General features: G+C 40.1%; 1 protein-coding gene across 1 annotated transcript in view; it reads left to right on the forward strand.

The window, feature by feature from the left end:
* Window positions 1–19,600, forward strand: part of XKR4 (XK related 4) — a 459,167-nt gene that overhangs the window by 313,966 nt on the left and 125,601 nt on the right. The window contains exon 2 of the mRNA XM_077492705.1: window positions 8,867–9,066. Within this exon, the coding sequence (XP_077348831.1) occupies window positions 8,867–9,066 (200 nt within the window). The remainder of the gene's footprint in view (window positions 1–8,866; window positions 9,067–19,600) is intronic.

Genomic DNA, 19,600 nt, shown 5'->3' on the forward strand with positions numbered 1-19,600 from the left:
TTAATTTTGACCTGTATTTTAATTATTTTTAGCTTACTCCTATAAATCTGAATGATGTTGAATTTGTAAGCTTACTTTGTGAAGATCCCCACACATTTACTTCCTTGAATTCTGTGACATTTATTCACTATGTCTTTTTAGTAGGCACTGCTGTGTCACAGATTTCACAGAGCCTGCCTTCTGAACTACAGGTGTGCTAAGAGGAGTTCCAGAAGGTGGAGTCAGTACAGGAATCACTGCTTGCAGGTAGCAAGGTACCTTGGGATATGTCATCCTTAGTTTAGACAGTTCCCTTTACTTCTAGACCAGCCTACTTAACCACAGTTCCAAGGAACCATAGCTGAAATTTTGAGCCAAAATTGAAGGAGTAGGTTAGAAAATAGTTGACTTAACAGGAACTGCATCCAATCAGGTGCAGTCATTGTTCATTAATTTGAACAGCTGCAGTTTGAATACAACATTCATCAGTGCAGATTTCTCCATCCACGCTGTTTAGCATGAATGGGGGAATCGAGAGTTTACTCTCATTCAGTCCAGTCAGTTCACACGGCTAAATGAGAGAAAGCTACAAGTGTATGGCTAGCATTAGAAGGTCCATCTCCACTGACCAGCAATGTAAGTAAGCATTTCATTGACTACCAATATGAAAAGTTCCTCCTCCCACGGCTACCAGTGTAAGTTGGCACGTCATTGACCATCAATGTAGGGGGGCACGTTTTCACTGACCCACTATGTAAGCAGGTATTACTTTACTGATTACTGATTTTTATTGCCTGCATTTCTTTTTTGGCCCTTATATTTGCCTTATGTCATAATTATATTATTGAAAATAATTTTGTCATATAGAGCAACCCTGAGTGTTAGACATGCCACATTCCTTATTCTTTTAATTATCCTTATATCTACAGCATAATGTTCACGCTAATGTAGTGTGAACTGTAGTTCAAGTAATTATTAGCAAGGGATCCCTGAGAGCTGAAAATTATTGCAAGGGTTCCTCTATGTTAAAGAGATTTCTGACATAAACTATCATCATTACTTTAATATACACCCCAAAAGCTGACCAATAGTCCATCTCTTAACGCTTAACTTTCCCCCTTACACATAACTAAACTATTACATTAACTGTCTTCCAATACTTTACTGACAGAGCAATTGTCCCATACAGCTCCACCAATCCTAACACTTCCAGCATCAAAGTCATCGGTCTTCTTTTCTTCAATTGACAGATGTCAAATTTTATTACTTTGCATTTCTGTTTCAACACGGTTTGTGTGTGCTCATTGTTCATATCTTCTAAAGCTAGGGTACATGGCTGTATTAACCACCCTGGCGGTATTCTGGAGTCTGGCTCCGGGTGAAATTTCAGAATCAAAAGCGGTAACACCGGGATCGCATTGCAGGATCCAGGAAGAGCTTCCTTACCTTGTCCCCTGGATCCTGCGATGTCTCCCCGCAGCGTGAGCGACCCGTCCTCTGCTCGATTTATCACGGAGCCGAGCTCCGTTCCCTGCGAGCGCTGCGATGCACAGGGACGGAGAACGGCGCCAAATTCAAAAAGTGAAACACACACAATACATACAATACACTGTAATCTTACAGATTACATTACTGTATGTAATTATTTCACGTCCCTTTTGTCCCTAGTGGTTTCTCCAGTGCCCTGCATGTAGTTTTATTTATATAAAAACTGTTCTTTCTGCCTGTAAACTGGAGATTGTCGATAGCAACCAAAACCATCCCTTTACATCAAAAGTGGTTTTAGACTAGCTAGAAAACAGTGATAATAAATTAGAATTGAGCGATATCGATTTGTAGGGAAATTCGTCATCAAACACTGAAAAGTAATGACAGTGACAATTCTGCAACTGAGCAAATTTCAGTGTTTTTGATTTGATTACATTATTGAATAATTTTTATTATTTGGTATAATTATTTATAGTTATTTATTATATTATAATTTATGATTTCATTTTTCAAACTTTATCATACCCAGGATGTCTACTAGACTCTGTTTTGCACAGAATTAAGTGAGTTATTCCTAAGGATTACAGGCCTACAATATAAAACGCCAAATTTCCAAGCAAAATAATTGTACAGCTTTCAGCATCAAAAATCTGAAATAATCATACCGCCAGGGAGGTTAAAGGTCTCTCAGTAATTATTGTACAACATGTTTTTTAGTATATGTATATATTGTTTGGGTTGACAGGGCAGTACATGGTGCTGTAATAGGATGGAGATTACATATTTTTGTTGGGATTTCAGCTTTTAAAGTGGTTGTAAAAGCACAAAGAAACTTGCAGAGCTGCAGTCTGAATAGACAAGCTCTCTGCTAATTTACCTCTAAGCTCCCTCCCCGACACAAATTTTTAACTGCTGTTATCTTGTGTGTCTGAGAACTTGTCAAAAGTTATCATACTGATAACAGAGGAACGGAGCCCCAGAAAGAAACGTCACTCAGAGCTTTGGAGAGAGATAAGTATACACTACAAATATATGTGCCCTGGTCAGATTTCATGAATGGGGTTTACAACCACTTTAAGAAAGTGCATACAGTGTGCTATTGAGGAGATCAGTTCCTTGACATTTCAAACCAAATGCAACTGTGAGAAAAGTTAAAGTGACACTAAAGGTTCATTTTTTTTTTTAAATAACAAACATACTTACCTCCACTGTGCAGCTCGTTTTGCAAAGAGTGTCCCCGAACCTCATCTTCTGGGGTCCCTTGGCAGCTCTCTTGGCTCCTCCCCACATCAGATAACCCCCTGGGAGAAGCGCTCTCCCGGGGGTTACCTTGCGAGAGCACTTCCAAGTCCAGCATTCCGTGTACATAGATGCCAAATGCAGAACTCGCCCATCAATCTATCTAATCAACAGCCAAGAACCCCCTAGCAGAGAGACGGCACGTCCCCATGAAACAAGTTTGAGGGTTCAGGTAAGTAAAACGGGGGGTTGGTCACCGACAGGTGTTTTTTCACCTTAATGCATAGGATACATTAAGGTGAAAAAACACGAACCTTTACAACTCCTTTAATATTCACATTGGCTACTTAGTCTAAACAATCCCTGTTTAAATAAAAAAAGCAACCATTTAGCATCCGTTTGCTTGTTATGAAATGTGGACCAATAAACTTTATGTGCAGGATTGTTTATTAGTCCCAGTCCCAGCATTGTTTACTTTGGGAACGCAAGCTGTTATTTTCCGTCTTTGTGCAGGATTCCGGTAAGCTTTGGCTTTGAGAAAATGGCAATTATGAGATTTAGCGCTAACAATATGGGCGATGGTTTAGTACAATCGAGAAAATATTGGTGGTTGCTGAAATCTATTGCTCTGTGACCATCAAACATATTTCAAAATGAGCTGATAAGTTATTCTAGTCGCAGTTGGAAATGAGTTTGAAGCAGCATTGCCAGTGAGATAAGAAATTCAGTAAGACCCACAGGACTTCATACTCCAGATGTCTAATTTATATTCAGGATAATCTCACAGAGGGAGATCCCAGATTGCAGTCCCTATTACAACAGATATAGCATATGTTTTATTCCTGACCCCAGATATAAAATGAGCATCAGATTATACTAATCATGTTGGCACACAGAGATTTTTCTGAAGAACCTAAGGTTAACTATGTATTTCATCATCTGTTCTTAAAAGGGAAGCTCCCTTTTCCACTGTTCCTTTCTTCTGTCCTATGTATGGAAGGAAAACGAGTGCCTCCTTATAACTTCCAAATCAGAGGCAATCAAGAGCAAGTAAAACAGTTTACAGAAGTGGAGTACTCAATCTGTCAAAAGTCTCTCTTGCACATATCAATAGAATTAATTTAATTCGCTACTGTAGTAAATCAGAAAGTGGATGGCAAGCACTTTTACATCCAAGACACCCATTCATTTTGATCAAATTCCTAAATATAAATATTACCAGGACTACGTTACAGCTACCCGAAGATGATTTTTAAATTGTAGTAAATGAAAAAAAATAAAAAGTTGTAAATGGAAAAAGCATTATCGTAATTTTTAAGGTGTATTAAAATATATCAGTTTTTTTTTTTCCATTTTGAATAGAGCAGGGAAGAGTTAAAATTTGTATTTATTTTATTTGTATTATTTATTTATTTATTTTTGCTTTTTAGTTCATTCCCTTCAGCCTCTGCCATGTAAACTCAACAGGAAGTGAGAGGATATTTCTCCAACATGAGGGAAATCCCCCTTTGAGGACCATAAGATTACCATCATCAATATAAAAATAATTGTATTTTTCCCTTTAAGAATTTATTAGAACAATAAATAAAACCATTTCCACATTACATGTCATTTTTGGGGGAGGAATGATGATCCAATATCATCTGAAAATTTAGGTTAATTTTTATGGAAAAAAGAAGCAATTTTTATTTTTGTACAGTTTCGTCAGTTGATACACTTCAGTTGCAGTAACTAAGCAATTTCATGAAATAACTGACAAAAAGCTAGATCCGTTTGTTGATAAGAACTAATATTTTGACTCAAACCAAAAAAAAAAAAAAAAAGTATTTTAAGTTCTTAATCAGATGATACAGGCAATTAAAAACATGGGTCAAATACGTCTCTTCGTCCTCAAATTAAGGCACGTTCACAGTGGAGCGATGAGAGCGTCGGCGGTGAAGCGCCGCTAGTTTTAGCTGCTCTTTGCCATCGTTCACATTGCTTTTTGCCCACTAGCGGGATGTTTTTAACCTCCCTGGAAGTATGATTATTTCAGATTTTTGATGCTCAAAGCGGTACAATTGTTTTGCATGGAAATTTGGCGTTTTATATTGTAGGCCTGCAATTCTTAGGAATAACTCTTAAATCTATCCAAACCAGAGTCTAGTAGACATCCTGGGTATGATAACGTTTGAAACATGAAATCATAAATTATAATATAATAAATCAAATCAAAAACACTGAAATTTGCTCAGTTGCAGAATAGTCGTCATTACTTTCAGTGTTTGATGACGGATCTCCCCATAAATCGCCATCGCTCATTTCTGCGAGTGATTCTAATTATCGCCGTTTTCTAGCAAGTCCAAAACCACTTTTGATGTAAAGGGACGGTTTTGGTTGCTATGAACAATCTCCAGTTTACAGGCAGAAAGAACAGTACTATTTATAATATAAAACTACATGCTGGGCACTGGAGAAACCACTACAGACAAAAAGATGTGAAATAATTTCATACAGTAATGTAATCTGTAAGATTACAGTGTACTGTATGTATTGTGTGTGTTTCACTTTTTGAATTTGGCGCTGGACTCCGTCCCCGTGTGTCGCAAAGCTTGCAGGGAACGGAGCCCGGCTGTGATGAATCGAGTGGAGACACAGGCACCGCACACAGCGGGAGGACATCGCAGGATCCTGGGGACAAGGTAAGTAAGCTGTACCTGGATCCTGCGATGCAATCCCGAGTGTGGCTCGGGGTTACCGCTTTTGGTACTTAAAATCCACCCCGAGCCACACTCGGGAATACTTTTATTAACCCCACTAGCGGCCGAAGAAGAAGTTAATGGCACCCGCAAACCGCCGCTACCAAAGCGTTTTGCAGGCCCTTCGGCAGCGGTGCCCATTCATTTCAATGGGCAGAGGCGTTTTAGAAGCGGTGTATACACCGCTACTAAACCACCCCAAAGATTCTGCTTACAGGACCTTTTTTTAACGTCCCACAAGCGCACCACTCTAGTGTGAGAACACTCGGCCTTTCACACTGGGGTGACAGGAGAGGTGCTTTACAGGCGTTATTTTTAGCGCTAAAACGCCTACAAAGTGTCTCAGTGTGAAAGTTGCCTTAGGGCCAGTTCACACCACATGTAGTACCTTTTTTTTTCTGCATCAAAAACACATGGAAAGTAGGTTATATGGTTTTCAGTGGCATAGTACACACCAGTGCTTGCAGTTCCAGAAAAAAAGTAGAACATGCTGCATTTTTCCTGGGCTGTACTGGAATGCTGTAAAATGCACCAAAACACAACCTTATTTAAGGTTAAGAAAAAAGAGGGGGGGGGGGGGGATGCACTGGACTGCATCAAAAATGCACCAAAAACGTATCACCAAAAAGGTGTCGAAAGCACACATGCAGAAAAGCATCTGGAACACACCTGGACTGCGTTTTTATGGTCTGAGCTGGCCCTTAAAGAGGAAGTAAAGGCAATTTTTTTTTTTTTTTAAACGCACCCTGTAAAGCAAAGGCATAATGAGCTAGTAAGCATAGCATACTAGCTCATTATGAATAACTTACCTGAGAACGAAGCCCCCGAAGCAGTCCTCCGTCTTCCTCTTCGCCGCTGCCATGTATCACAGCACCGGAGCATGCGCACGGAAGCCGACACTCGTGGCATATCACTGCGATCTGCAGCCTGCCCAGTGCGCATGCGCGCCGCTGTCTACGGCGCATGCGCCGTAGACAGCGGTGGCTGTCTTCGGGTAAATATACGGTTTAGGAGATATTTCTTGGACCTACAGGTAAGCCTTAATCTAGGCTTACCTGTAGGTCAAAGTTGGTTGTAAGGGTTTACAACCACTTTAAACAGTTGTCAGGGGAATAATTGCTCTAATTGGAACAATCCCCTGATATTCCTTTTCTGGCTACTCACATTGCTGATCAGGACAATTAAAGGGAGACTTGGAACATAGTAAGAAATATACATTTCACATGTGTTAACCCACCCTCACTCTATCCAAATCTAAAAAACAAAAACAAAACAGCATTGCCTTTAGTTACACTTTAAATATGTTTATTTTATCATGTGCTTCTCTCTTGCTTTATTTAAAAAATAAATTTCCCAAGGTTAGAATTTTTTAATCGTGCTGCTAGTTGCATTGAATCCGAATATAAACTGCATCCTTCAAATGCAACCCTTAAAGGCACCAACAATAATTGCCTGAAAGTTAGTCTCCTTTGGCATGCTGTACAGTAGAATACCATGCCAGCATAAGATTATTTCTCTTAGACCTCTTTCACACAGGACAGATCAGTGATGATCCACCCTGTGGATATCCGTTTGCTCAGCAGGGATCGCCGGAGCGATCTCCGCTTAGCAGGAAGAGGACAGGTCTGTCTCTACACACTGCGCACGGACAGACCTGTCACAGGAACCGCTCTCCCCTATGGGAGATCAGGTGACGACGGACCGCAGTGTCCGTCGTCACCCGGTCCGATGGAAAAATAGCTTTTTCCTCCGTCACACTTTTTCGGATCGGAGCGGGTCGGATGTCAGCGGACATGTCACCGCTGACATCCAACACTCCATAGAGCTCTATGGAGCATTCGTTCAGGTCCGCCTGAAAAACTGACAGGCGGATCTGAACGGATCGGTAGTGTGAAAGGGGCCTTAAAGTGGTTTCATTCATTTTTAATATTCAGAGCCAATTCACGTGTCCATCCACGTCTCCATGCTTTATTTTGCGGAGAAATCACTTTGAAAACACCCCCTAGCATTTCTGGCCTTGGTCATCTTGAATAAGGGCACGATTCATGTAGTATTTACTTCCTGGTATCCCTTTGCCCTTAGCTCAGACATGCAGCCAGGAGGGTGTGCTTAGCTGAGAAAGTCCCTACTTCCCTCCTGAAGAACCCTGGAATGTATGACATAATGTTCTTAGGCCTGGAAACCAGGAAGTAATTGAACAAATGTAAAAAAAAGTAAATATGAAATATCTGTTTACTAATATTAGCAGCATAAGGATTAAGGAGTCAATGTTGATTGAGTGTTTAAAGTTACGCTTTAAAGAGGCCTTTTAAAACAATGTTGGTACCATGCACCTTGCTGCAACAAAATGTCTTCAGTAGTTATATTTAATCATTTCTAGAATCTGTATGATACAGACACATTTACAGTGCTTTGCAGGATACATAGAATTGTGGTCAAAGGCGCCATTCATTAAATTTAAAGGTATTGTTTTTTTTTTTTTTCAAAAGGAAATATTTCAAGTTATTATTACAGTATTTAACTTAAAGTAATTTGGCTTGCAGTCTCTACTCTAATTCATCCCAAAGGTGTTCTTTTGGTTTGAGGTCTGGACTCTGTGCAGGCCAGTCAAGTTACTCCACCCCAAACTCACTCATCCATGTCTTTATGGACCTTGCTTTGTGCACTGGTGTGCAGTCATGTTGGAACAGGAAGGGGCCACCCCCAAACTATTCCCACAAAGTTGGGAGCATGACATTGTCAAAAATGTCTTGGTATGCTGACGCCTTAAGAGTTCCCTTCACTGGAACTAAGGGGCCAAGCCCAACCCCTGAAAAACAACCCCACACCATAATCCCCCCTCCACCAAATGATTTAAAGGGGTATCCCAATACTTTTGGCAATTTAGTGTGGATGAGTGCGTTTGGGGTGGAGAAACTTTACTGGCCTGCAGAGAGTCCTGACCTCAACCCGATAGAACATGTTTGGGATGAATTAGAGCAGAGACTGCAAGCCAGGCCTTCTCGTCCAACATCAGTGCCTGACCTCACAAATACGCTTCTGGAAGAATGGTCAAAAATTCCCATAGACACGCTCCAAACCTTGTGGACAACCTTCCCAGAAGAGTTGAAGCTGTTATAGCTGCAAAGGGTCGGTCAATATTGAACCTTACGAATTAAGACGCCATTAAAGTTCATGTGTATAAAGGAGGTTGCCCCAATACTTTTGAATATATTTATATATTTATTTATTGCCTTTTTTATGTGTGAGTTTTAGCCATTTTTCTCACCAACATGTCTTCTTTTTCATAAAACTAGAATATAAATTGAGCTTTTATCCAGATATGTATGTGACATTTTTTTTTTTGTTAAATTGTGAGTTTACCAAGATGTCATCAGTAGGAGTACCGATAGTTAATAGTACATATATTTCTTTTATTTCAGGTATTTTCATACTATATACTTAGGGATCCGCAGCAGGAGAAGCGGAGACAATGACAGATGGAGGTTCTACTGGAAGATGGTATACGAGTATGCAGATGTGAGTATGCTGCATTTGCTCGCCACATTTCTAGAGAGCGCTCCACAGCTTGTCCTGCAGCTCTGCATTGTCATACAGACTCGGAGCTTACAGGCTGTTCAAGGTAAGAAAATTTTTCTTTTATGTTTGAAATGTCACCACATCACAACGCATCACCACAGTATTAGATTAGATTTGTGTAGCATCTAATCTTCCAGTAATATCAAATCTCAAAGCTTCTAAATCTTCTAAGTGTGATTACCTTTAAAATCTCTTTATAATCTGTCCTCCCAGGTTGGTGCTGTCTAAGTTAAATAAGTGTACTTGAGCTGATTCCAAACCTAATACTCTACTCTTGGCCAGCAGCTCTGCTGTGAATGAAGCTTTTGCACAGTAGTTGTGGACTTCATACATACATCAATGTAATACAGTTGCAATTTTGTTAGTGATAGGGGGCGCTATAAGTGTTCAATTATGACATTCCTTATACATATACAATTTAAAGTGCTTATTAATGATATACAGTTGATACATCCTGACAATCCAGTGTTCAGTTAATTAATGACAATGGTACAAAAGTAATACATCAAAAAATACAAATAAAGTCCATAAATGTTAACTTTTGAATGCAACTTCAATTCTTAGTAGCAAACTTCATGTAGATCATCCAGTGAGTGTGAGTAAAATGCCTACTCACCAGACCATCATGACCTTTTTAACTAAAAAAAAAGATCAGGTAAAGTTGTCTTCGATGTTGTCATGGTAGATCTCCACCTCTCAAAGTTAGCCTATCCCTGTTCTAGAATGACACTAGACCCGTGAACACCAAAAGTGTTCTCCTAACATCAAAGTAGGGAAACATAATTTTGGTCTGCCCCCTTGCTTCCCTTGCACCACTATTGGTCAGTTAAGCCCCATACACACTATCAGATTATCTGCTGAGTTTTTCCTTCAGATTTACCAAAACCATGTAGTAGAAGGGCCTGCCTGATTGCATACACATTGAAACTCCTAAGGTTTGTCCTCATATTATATGATTTTGGTAAATCTGAAGGAAAAACTCAGCAGATAATCTGATAGTGTGTATGGGGCTTTAATGTCATTGGCAGCCTCACTGACCATTTGTGACAAGGGGGTTCCCAAAGTGCTGATTTCCTAGCTGAAGTTGGTAGTTGTGTAATTGAGTGCCTATCAGGGCTCCAAGGACAGTCAAGAGAATAATGTTAAATATTGGAACCTGCTGGTGGCCCGCTGTAACATCCAGGAGGTGGTTCACTAAGCTTACAATAAGCACATGTTTGCTCTGGGGCTAGATTTACACCTGTGCATTTTTAGCATGTTTGCAGAAGCACAGGAACAGACGACAATTGATTTTACCATGGTGTCCTATGGATCCTGTTCACATCTATGCAGTTTCTTGCAGTGCATTTTGGAAGAGGTACAGGGACTTATTTTCATGCAGTAAGGTGCATTTTTGAGTGCATAGACTTCAATGGAGGTGTATCCAAAACACATGAAAAATGCATGTACATGCATTTTTGGTTTGTTTTTGGTAGAGTTTTCTGTTTAACAACCAGCCTCCTACTCCTACAAAAAAAAAGCATGGAAACTCACTTGAAGCGTTACTAAACCCAGTACCCTGTATTCATTATATATGGTCTCCCACAGTACGGAGAACATGGAAATTCAATAGTTTTAGTGAATATAAACTGCTAAATACCTTTTCTCATCAGCAGTATACAGTCTTGTTACTTCTATCAGTGTCTGGTTAAAGCTTGTAGGAGGAGGAGATTTAATTATCCCCTGATTGTCCTATGAGGCTGCAGGACCCCCGACTCTCAAGGAATACACAACAAACTGAGCCTATGCAGCATGTCCTCTAGCCCAGTGTTTCTCAACTCCAGTCCTCAAGGCGCACCAACAGGTCATGTTTTCAGGATTTCCCTCAGATTAAATGGCTGTGGTAATTACTAAGGCAGTGAAACTGATCACATCGCCTGTGCAAAATAATGGAATGGGACTGTGGAAAAAGGGGAGGGACAGGGAAGACAGGATCAAACAGCCTTTTTACAGAATGCAGAGGATTATCTGCTTGTGTTCCACAATGAGTATAACAAGCATGCTATTCTGCATATACAGACTGATTAAAATAGGTATTTCTACCCAAAATTGATTACTTAGAATACAAGTCAGCGCTGTGACTTGGCAAAGGTTGGGGAAATGCATTGTATTTCTGTGAAGAGTGATGTGATGGCAAATGAAATTATTTTTAACTAATAAAATAACTAGACAATTATGACCTCTGTGTGGACCTGGAGAGGATTTATTGTACAGCAGAGGAAAGTAGGGTATGTGTCAGACCGATTCTGATTACTAGGTGCTGATGCACCAGGTCTACCTCTTCTGCCCATTTGACTGCACGACTGCAGTAACAAAAAAGTGGGGGTAAGGCCTCGTGTACACTGCTGCTGGTAAACAGACTTTTAGGAGCAATCGGGGCGTTTTTTTCAGCTGCCCCTGAACCCTCCTCTGTTTTCTTATCAGTACATGTATACAAGGTCGCTGATAGTAATTTAGAAGGTAGAAGTATTTTTTGGAAAGCCAAAAAATGCACTCAGGACGGAAGTTCAGAGGCATTTGAAATGCCACATGCCTGTAACCGCGATAACCTCGCTCTTAGCCACATTTCATTTATAGGCATTTTTAATGGAGTTACATTTCTGACCATTTAAAAAACACTTCTAAACCCAAACCTCGGCTAAACGCAGTACAACAGGCATTTTTAAATGTTAGTTACTAGCTGTCAAGTTCCATCGTCTCGTGTACATGAAGCCTTAAGCCTCGTACACACAATCGGATTTAACAAGGGAAATTGTGTGATGACAGGCTGTTGGCGGAAAATGTGACCGTGTGTATGCTCAATCGGACAATTGTTGTCGGATTTTCCACAGACAAATGTGTGCTGTCAGATTTTCCGAGCGTGTGTACACAAGTCCATCATACAAAAGTCAAAAGTACAAACACGCATGCTCGGAAGCAAGGATGAGCCAGAAGCGGTCGATCTTGTAAACTACCGTTCGCAATGGAGAATTAACATTCGTGACGTGGTAAATTCTGAAATCTCCAAATGCAGCGCACATTCTCTTCTTTAATGGGATAATAATGAAGCTGCTTTGCTGGCGATACTTTCAAAGGCTTTTTTTTTTTCTAGTGATATCAAGAATATTATTATGCTTTTTTTTTTTTTTTTTTTTTTTTTGGGGCAAGTTACCACAACACCATTATCCCGTAGTTTTTAAGATCAAAAGATACAACTATGTTGGTGTCCCTTGTCAATTTTACATTGTATTTTTTTTTAATGTAACTGCCAAACTGTCTACTCCCTGTAACTCCCAAACTGTAATTTGAAGTAAAACACATAGCCGAGTATTATTCTGCACAAATTTTTTTATCATGCATTAAAAAAAGAAAACATACAATTTGACATGCTATCTGCCAATAGAACTTAACCAAAAAGTGCATTTTATGCATCCAAAAATATAGAAAATATACCAAATCTAATCATTATTCAACCAAAAAATAATGTCAAAGCAATAACTCCAAGGTCAATAATAAATACCACATTATCTCCTCCCATTCCGCAACATGTCTGGTTGATGAATGGCCGTTCAAAAACGAACTCAAATGCACAAAATGAAAAGTGCGAAATGAAAAGTGTGAAATGAAAAGTGAGAATCAACACTCACCAAACTTCTACTAACACAAAATTAGCAGAAGGAGCCCAAAGGGTGGAGCTAAAGAGCTTAAAAACCACATAGTACGTCACTACCAGGGATGAGCTTTATGTTCGAGTCAAACTCATGTTTGACTCAAACATTGGCTGTTTGAACAGCGAACAATTTTGGATGTTCGCGGCAAATTCGAAAGCTGTGGAACGCCCTTTAAAAGTCTATGGAGAAATCAAAAGTGCTAATTTTAAAGGTTTATATGCATGGTATTGTCATTAAAAGTTTGGGGATCTGGGTCCTGCCCCAGGGCACATGTATCAATGCAAGAATAAGTTTTAAAAACTGATGTTTTTTTGGGAGCAGTGATTTTAATAATGCTTAAAGTGAAACAATAAAAGCGTAATATTCCTTAAAATTTTCATACCTGGGGGGTGTCTATAGTATGCCTGTAAAGTGGCTTATGTTTCCTGTTCATGTTTAAAAAAACTTCAACGGGTGACACCATCCCCCTCTGACAACATGGAAAAAATGGATGTTTTTAAATCTTTTTTTTTGCATTGATACATGTCCCCTGGGGCAGGACCCAGGTCCCCAAACACTTTTTATGACAATACCATGCATATAAGCCTTTAAAATTAGCACTTTTGATTATTCATGTTCGTGTCCCATAGATTTTAACAGTGTTCGAGTGTTCGCATGTTCTGGTGTGAACCGAACGGGGGGTGTTCAGCTCATCCCTAGGCACTACGGTTGTGATTGTTGGCCAACAATTGTGTGCCGTGTGTATGCAAGACAAGTTTGGGCCAACGCCCTTCGGACAAAATTCCATGGTTTTGTTGGCCAACAATCTGATCGGGTTTACAAGGCTTTCGGCTAAGGAAATGGAGGTTGTTAGTACAATATCTATCTTACTACTACTGCGTTTGGGTAGTTATTTTCTCATTCCAATTGTCTGACTTAGCTTTAGTTGCAAATAGTAAAATTACATTATATATGTATTTGTATTCTGTAATATGTTGTTAGAATTTAGAATGGTGGTGATTTTCAAAAGGTTTACATGTAACTACCCAGCATTCCTGGCTGCAGTATTGTGTTGACAAATTACTGTCATGGAATAAAGTAGATGAGCATTCATTTGCTGCTGTAGAAGATCTAATAAACATGAAATGATTCCAATTATTTCCTGCCAAAAGAATATTATCATTCCAAATACTGATCAGCATTTGTTCATCATACATTTCTTAATTGAAGATTCTCAGTGAAGACCATCTTGGGAGTTTATTTTAATCAGAGTGTTTTGTGAAAGCTCCATTCAATACCCTATCAACAATGATAATTTTCATTGAAAAAAATGCATTTATTTTATCTTACCGTGAAACCAACACAAAGAGTTAAGTATACAACTTGTTAGTTTAGCAAACAAAATGGTAGTGCCATTATAAACATATAGGACTGATGATGCATTATCTTTGGCCAGCTGGGACTAGTTTTATTTTCATCCCACTCTATTCATCAGATCAAGCTAAAGCATAAATAGGGGAAGATTTTCTAAAGGCAAATAGACTGTTCACTTTGCAAGAAAAATTGCCCCAGAGCTTAGTGCATGAAGTGAATTAATTTTGACTTCCATCATCCAATCATGTGCAAGCAAAAATGCTGTTATTTTATTTTCCTTGCACGTGACTGGGGTATTCTTTGCAAAGTGAAACTTTGCCACATTCACTAGGCTTTGGGGCAAATTCCTGTGCAAATTGAAAATTTCTTTGCAAAATAAACAGCCTATTTACCTTTAGTAAATCAACCCGTTATATGTTACAGTGGAGCTGCATTGCATTATTTTACAATAAAATGAAACCTCTAAAAAAAAAATATATATATATATATATATATATATATATATATATATATATAGTTGAATATATGGGTACTGTGTTTTCAGTATACTCGTTAGTGTGTTAATTAAGTTTTTATAATTTTGCCTTTTCCACAGAGCCATTATCTAGATGTCACTATTGCACCAGATTGCTCTTTTTTCTTTTTCTTTTTTTATTCTACAATATATGGAATCTATTAGTAAAGGGCATGGCAGCTGGGTGAACTGGAAATTCTTCTGGAGATATCTTGATAGTGATTTCCTACAGGGCTGTAGGTAGCAAGTGTTTGACGCAGCTTGCCCATATTCATAAAAATGAATGTTTGTGTGTAGAGATGGCCATTAAATAAATAATAAGTTGCAGTCAGATACTCTGAATGAAAATCTGATATTGTCTCGTCCCCAGTATTTGCCTATGTCACTGACTACTAAGGCGGCTTGGATTATGTCTTTCATTGATTAATGCATGAAGTATTGTTGACTCAATAACAGGTAGAGGTATACGGTCAGCAGCATATCTCTCCAAGCAATACGTCCTTTCAATAATATCTTTTGGCAGAAGTAAAATTTGCCAAACAATACAGCCCCCAACAGTAGTATATTTCCAAACTAGCCATAATGTTTCCCCCAATTAATACAGCCCTCCAGTATCATATCCCAGCCCTTCACAACATATGCGCACCCCTGCCCGGCAACATATGTTTACCGCATCAGTATGACACCGGCAATATATGGAATGCATTTCTGCCCTGGCAGTATGGCACCCCCATCAACATATTCCCACGATCTATACATTTCTACCCCAGTAGTATGACTCCCTCTGGGAAAATATCCACCACTCAGCCATATATGTCCAAACCAGTAGCATTGTCCCCACCAAGTAATATATCCACACACCCAACAATATTCATCTGTCCCAGAGGAATACAGTGGTGTGAAAAAGTGTTTGCCCCCTTCCTCATTTCCTGTTCCTTTGCATGTTTGTCACACTTAAGTGTTTCGGAACATCAAACCAATTTAAACAATAGTCAAGGACAACACAAGTAAACACAAAATGCAATTTGTAAATGAAGGTGTTTATTATTAAAGGTGAAAAAAAATACAAACCATCATGGCCCTGTGTGAAAAAGTGATTGCCCCCCTTGTTAAAACATACTATAACTGTGGTTGTCCACACCTGAGTTCAATTTCTCTAGCCACACCCAGGCCTGATTATTGCCACACCTGTTCACAATCAAGGCATCACTTAAATAGGAGCTACTTGACACAGTAAGGTCCACCAGAAGATCCTTAAAAGCTACACATCATGCCGAGACCCAAAGAAATTCAGGAACAATTGAGAAAGAAAGTAATTGAGATCTATCAGTCTGGAAAGGGTTATAAAGCCATTTCCAAAGCTTTGGGAATCCAGCGAACCACAGTGAGAGCCATTATCCACAAATGGCGAAGACATGGAACAGTGGTGAACCTTCCCAGGAGTGGCCAGCCGCCCAAAATTACCCCAAGAGCGCAGCGACGACTCATCCAAGAGGTCACAAAAGGCCCCACAACAACGTCCAAGGAACTGCAGGCCTCACTTGCCTCAGTTAAGGTCAGCGTTCATGCCTCCACCATCAGGAAAAGACTGGGCAAAAATGGCCTGCATGGCAGAGTTCTAAGGAGAAAACCACTGCTGAGCAAAAAGAACATCAAAGCTCGTCTCAATTTCTCCACAACACATCTTGATGATCCCCAAGACTTTTGGGACAACATTCTGTGGACCGATGAGACAAAAGTGGAACTCTTTGGAAGGTGTGTGTCCAAGTATATCTGGCGTAGAAGGAACACTGCATTTCATAAAAAGAACATTATACCAACAGTAAAATATGGTGGTGGTAGTGTGATGGTCTGGGGCTGTTTTGCTGCTTCAGGACCTGGAAGACTTGCCGTGATAAAAGGAACTATGAATTCTGCTGTCTACCAAGAGATCCTGAAGGAGAATGTCCGACCATCTGTTCGTGTACTCAAGCTGAAACGAACTTGGGTTCTGCAGCAGGACAATGATCCTAAACACACCAGCAAGTCCACCACCGAATGGCTGAAGAAAAACAAAATGAAGACTTTGGAGTGGCCTAGCCAAAGTCCTGACCTGAATCCTATTGAGATGTTGTGGTATGACCTTAAAAAGGCCGTTCATGCTCGAAAACCCTCTAATGTAACTGAATTAGGACAATTCTGCAAAGATGAGTGGGCCAAAATTCCTCCAGGACACTGTAAAAGCCTCATTGCACGTTATCGCAAACGCTTGGTTGCAGTTGTTGCTGCTAAGGGTGGCCCAACCAGTTATTAGGTTTAGGGGGCAATCACTTTTTCACACAGGGCCATGATGGTTTGGATTTTTTTTCACCTTTAATAATAAACACCTTCATTTATAAATTGCATTTTGTGTTTACTTGTGTTGTCCTTGACTATTGTTTAAATTGGTTTGATGTTCCGAAACACTTAAGTGTGACAAACATGCAAAGGAACAGGAAATGAGGAATGGGGGCAAACACTTTTTCACACCACTGTATCTACCTCCTGCAAAATATCTTCCTGCTCATAAATAAATGTCCTCTTCAACAGTATATTCAATTCTACTACAACTAATACTTTAGCATTATGCCTTTTCCACAGCAAAATATATCCACCCTTTGCTGCAGTATGCCTAGCTCTTCCAAGAAGATCATTGCTAACAGCACACCTCGACCAAGCCTCTTCCTCGTGCCTGCCCGGAAAACAATAAACACATTAGCTCTTCAGAGGAATTGTCATGCCCACTGGTTGTCATCTGCAAAATCCAGTTTGAGAGTACATTACATTCATCATTACTAGGTGGAATTGCCAGCTGACCCTCTGGTGACTGGAGATGATGCAGGTGAAATGAAAATACTGATTACCAGTAAAGAAACACATATTAAAAGCTGCACTGGTGGTCTAGAAACATAAGCATGGCACAAGGAAGATGAGCCCCACTGTGTCCCATGTAGGCTGCTGTGGCTATAATAACACCGCTGAATACAGTGCATAGTAAAGTTGTCCACATACCAAAATCCATTCAACTCTATTGTAGGATAGTTAGGTCTTTGGCCATATTAGCTTTTGAATAAACCTAAGATCTCTTAATTAACTATAGATCAAATTTCCTGAGGGTCAGATATTAAACGTCTGGGAATTATGTTTTGGTTGTTATGATGACCATGTGTTTTCCCTCTAACAGCTGTGACCCGGAGAATCACTAGTTTAGTGGTAGATGTGTTGTTTAGTGAAGTCCATGCCAGACAGAACTGTGTTTAAGGGCCTATTAGCCTACGTTTATTAAACGGCAGAAGACAAACAAAAGTCCAACATAAAGTTTCCCACACAGGGCATCTTCTCTATCGAAATAAACAAAATGGACAATGTCGGGCCACCAGGCTCTTGAGGCTCACTTAGCCTCGGTCACAGTACTGTGCTGTGCGGGCCAACCACTGGCCTCTAGGAAGGGGTTCTCCTGACACCCCAGGCTTTTTCACTCCTCCCAGACTCACAGTTTCCTCTGGTCCCCTGGACTCTCTCTCCAAGTTGCCTCAGCTATGGTTTCCCAGGCTCTCTCAGCTGGCCCAACTCTCAGTCCACTGACCTGGAATCTCCCCACATGGAGTGCCGGCTCAAGGATATTGCCATGGCTTGTAAATATGAGCACACCTCCCTCTTGGCTGGAGGACCTGGTCCAACACCAACTCATACTCAACCTCCACCTTCAACTCTTAGCAGACCTTCATTATAAGGGCTGTGTGCACCTGGGCGCACACCCTGCTGGTTTTCTACAAAACCAGGACACAGTATTGGAAATTTCTTCCCTCCCAGGTTACTTTGAAATCTCCAAAAATAGCAAAATCCAGAGAAAGCAGCAAAATCTGTTTTTTTTCCCAGTGAAATTAATGCTTCATAGGCCCACACTCTGCAAAGGTGCAAACCCTTTCTCCTTTTCCTGACCAACTTCACTGTGATAAATGCTTGCACTGTCACATAGCCTGTTTTTTATCGTAGCTATTAAATGTTTATTTCCAGTTGGATTAAACTGGCGGCAGGAGGTCATTTACCTTCAAATCGGGGGTTGCAAACAACTGCGGACATTCAGAAAGGGATCCTAAGAAATATTGATAGCACTGGGCTACATCTTTCTCGGTTGTAGTATTACACAAGCAGCAAGCTACCTTGTAAGGAGACCCACCTATGAGTAAGCTGTACCTGGGGGTATATAGATTTATTAAGATAAGTTGAAAGTTAACAGATATTATATAGCCTACTGGTTTCAAAAACAGATGATTGCTTTAAAGTGGATGCCATTGTCAAAACCTGGACAAAATGCTAATTTTAAATATAATTAACCAGTGCAAAAAATTAGTAGCTCATTGAGCGAGCTAATTCAGAAAAAGTCATCAGCTGCTGCAGGGAAGCTGTCAATCATCTCTCTGATTCATGAAATCCTTCAGAATAATAAAGACAAGTACTGACAACTCAGTGTGCCCTCAGGTGATGCCGCAGCTCAAACTGTCCACTTTCTCTGTGCCTGCGGGATGCCTAATTGCCCAGATATGATGTAGTGTCTTAATTTCACTAGTATTTGAAAGGTGCAACTTACAAGTATATAAAGAAAAATTCTCCTAAACTTTCATTTCAGTTTTGCGACCTATTCATTATAAATGCAAAAACTGGTTAAGGCCTGGTTCACACAGGCGTACTTAGGCCTTGTTCACATGGACATTCTTAACCGCTTGCCGACTGCCGCACAAACATTTACGTTGGCAGAATGGCACGGACTGGCAAATAGGCATAGAGGTACGTCCCTTTCAATTTTCCGCCGTGTGGACCCTGCCGTTAGCTCCGTGAGTGTGATTACGTGTCCCGCGGACACGATGTCCATGGGGATACCCGCGATCGTCTCACGGAGAGGAAGAACAGGGAAATGCTGATGTAAACAAACATTTCCCCATCCTGCCTAGTGACACTGTCGCTGATCACCGCTCCCTATATTCGGGAAAGATGATCAGTGA

The sequence above is a fragment of the Lithobates pipiens genome, unplaced genomic scaffold, assembly GCF_037356315.1.
Source record: "Lithobates pipiens isolate NorthernLeopardFrog02 unplaced genomic scaffold, aLitPip1_a1.2 Scaffold_19, whole genome shotgun sequence".
Taxonomy (NCBI): domain Eukaryota; kingdom Metazoa; phylum Chordata; class Amphibia; order Anura; family Ranidae; genus Lithobates; species Lithobates pipiens.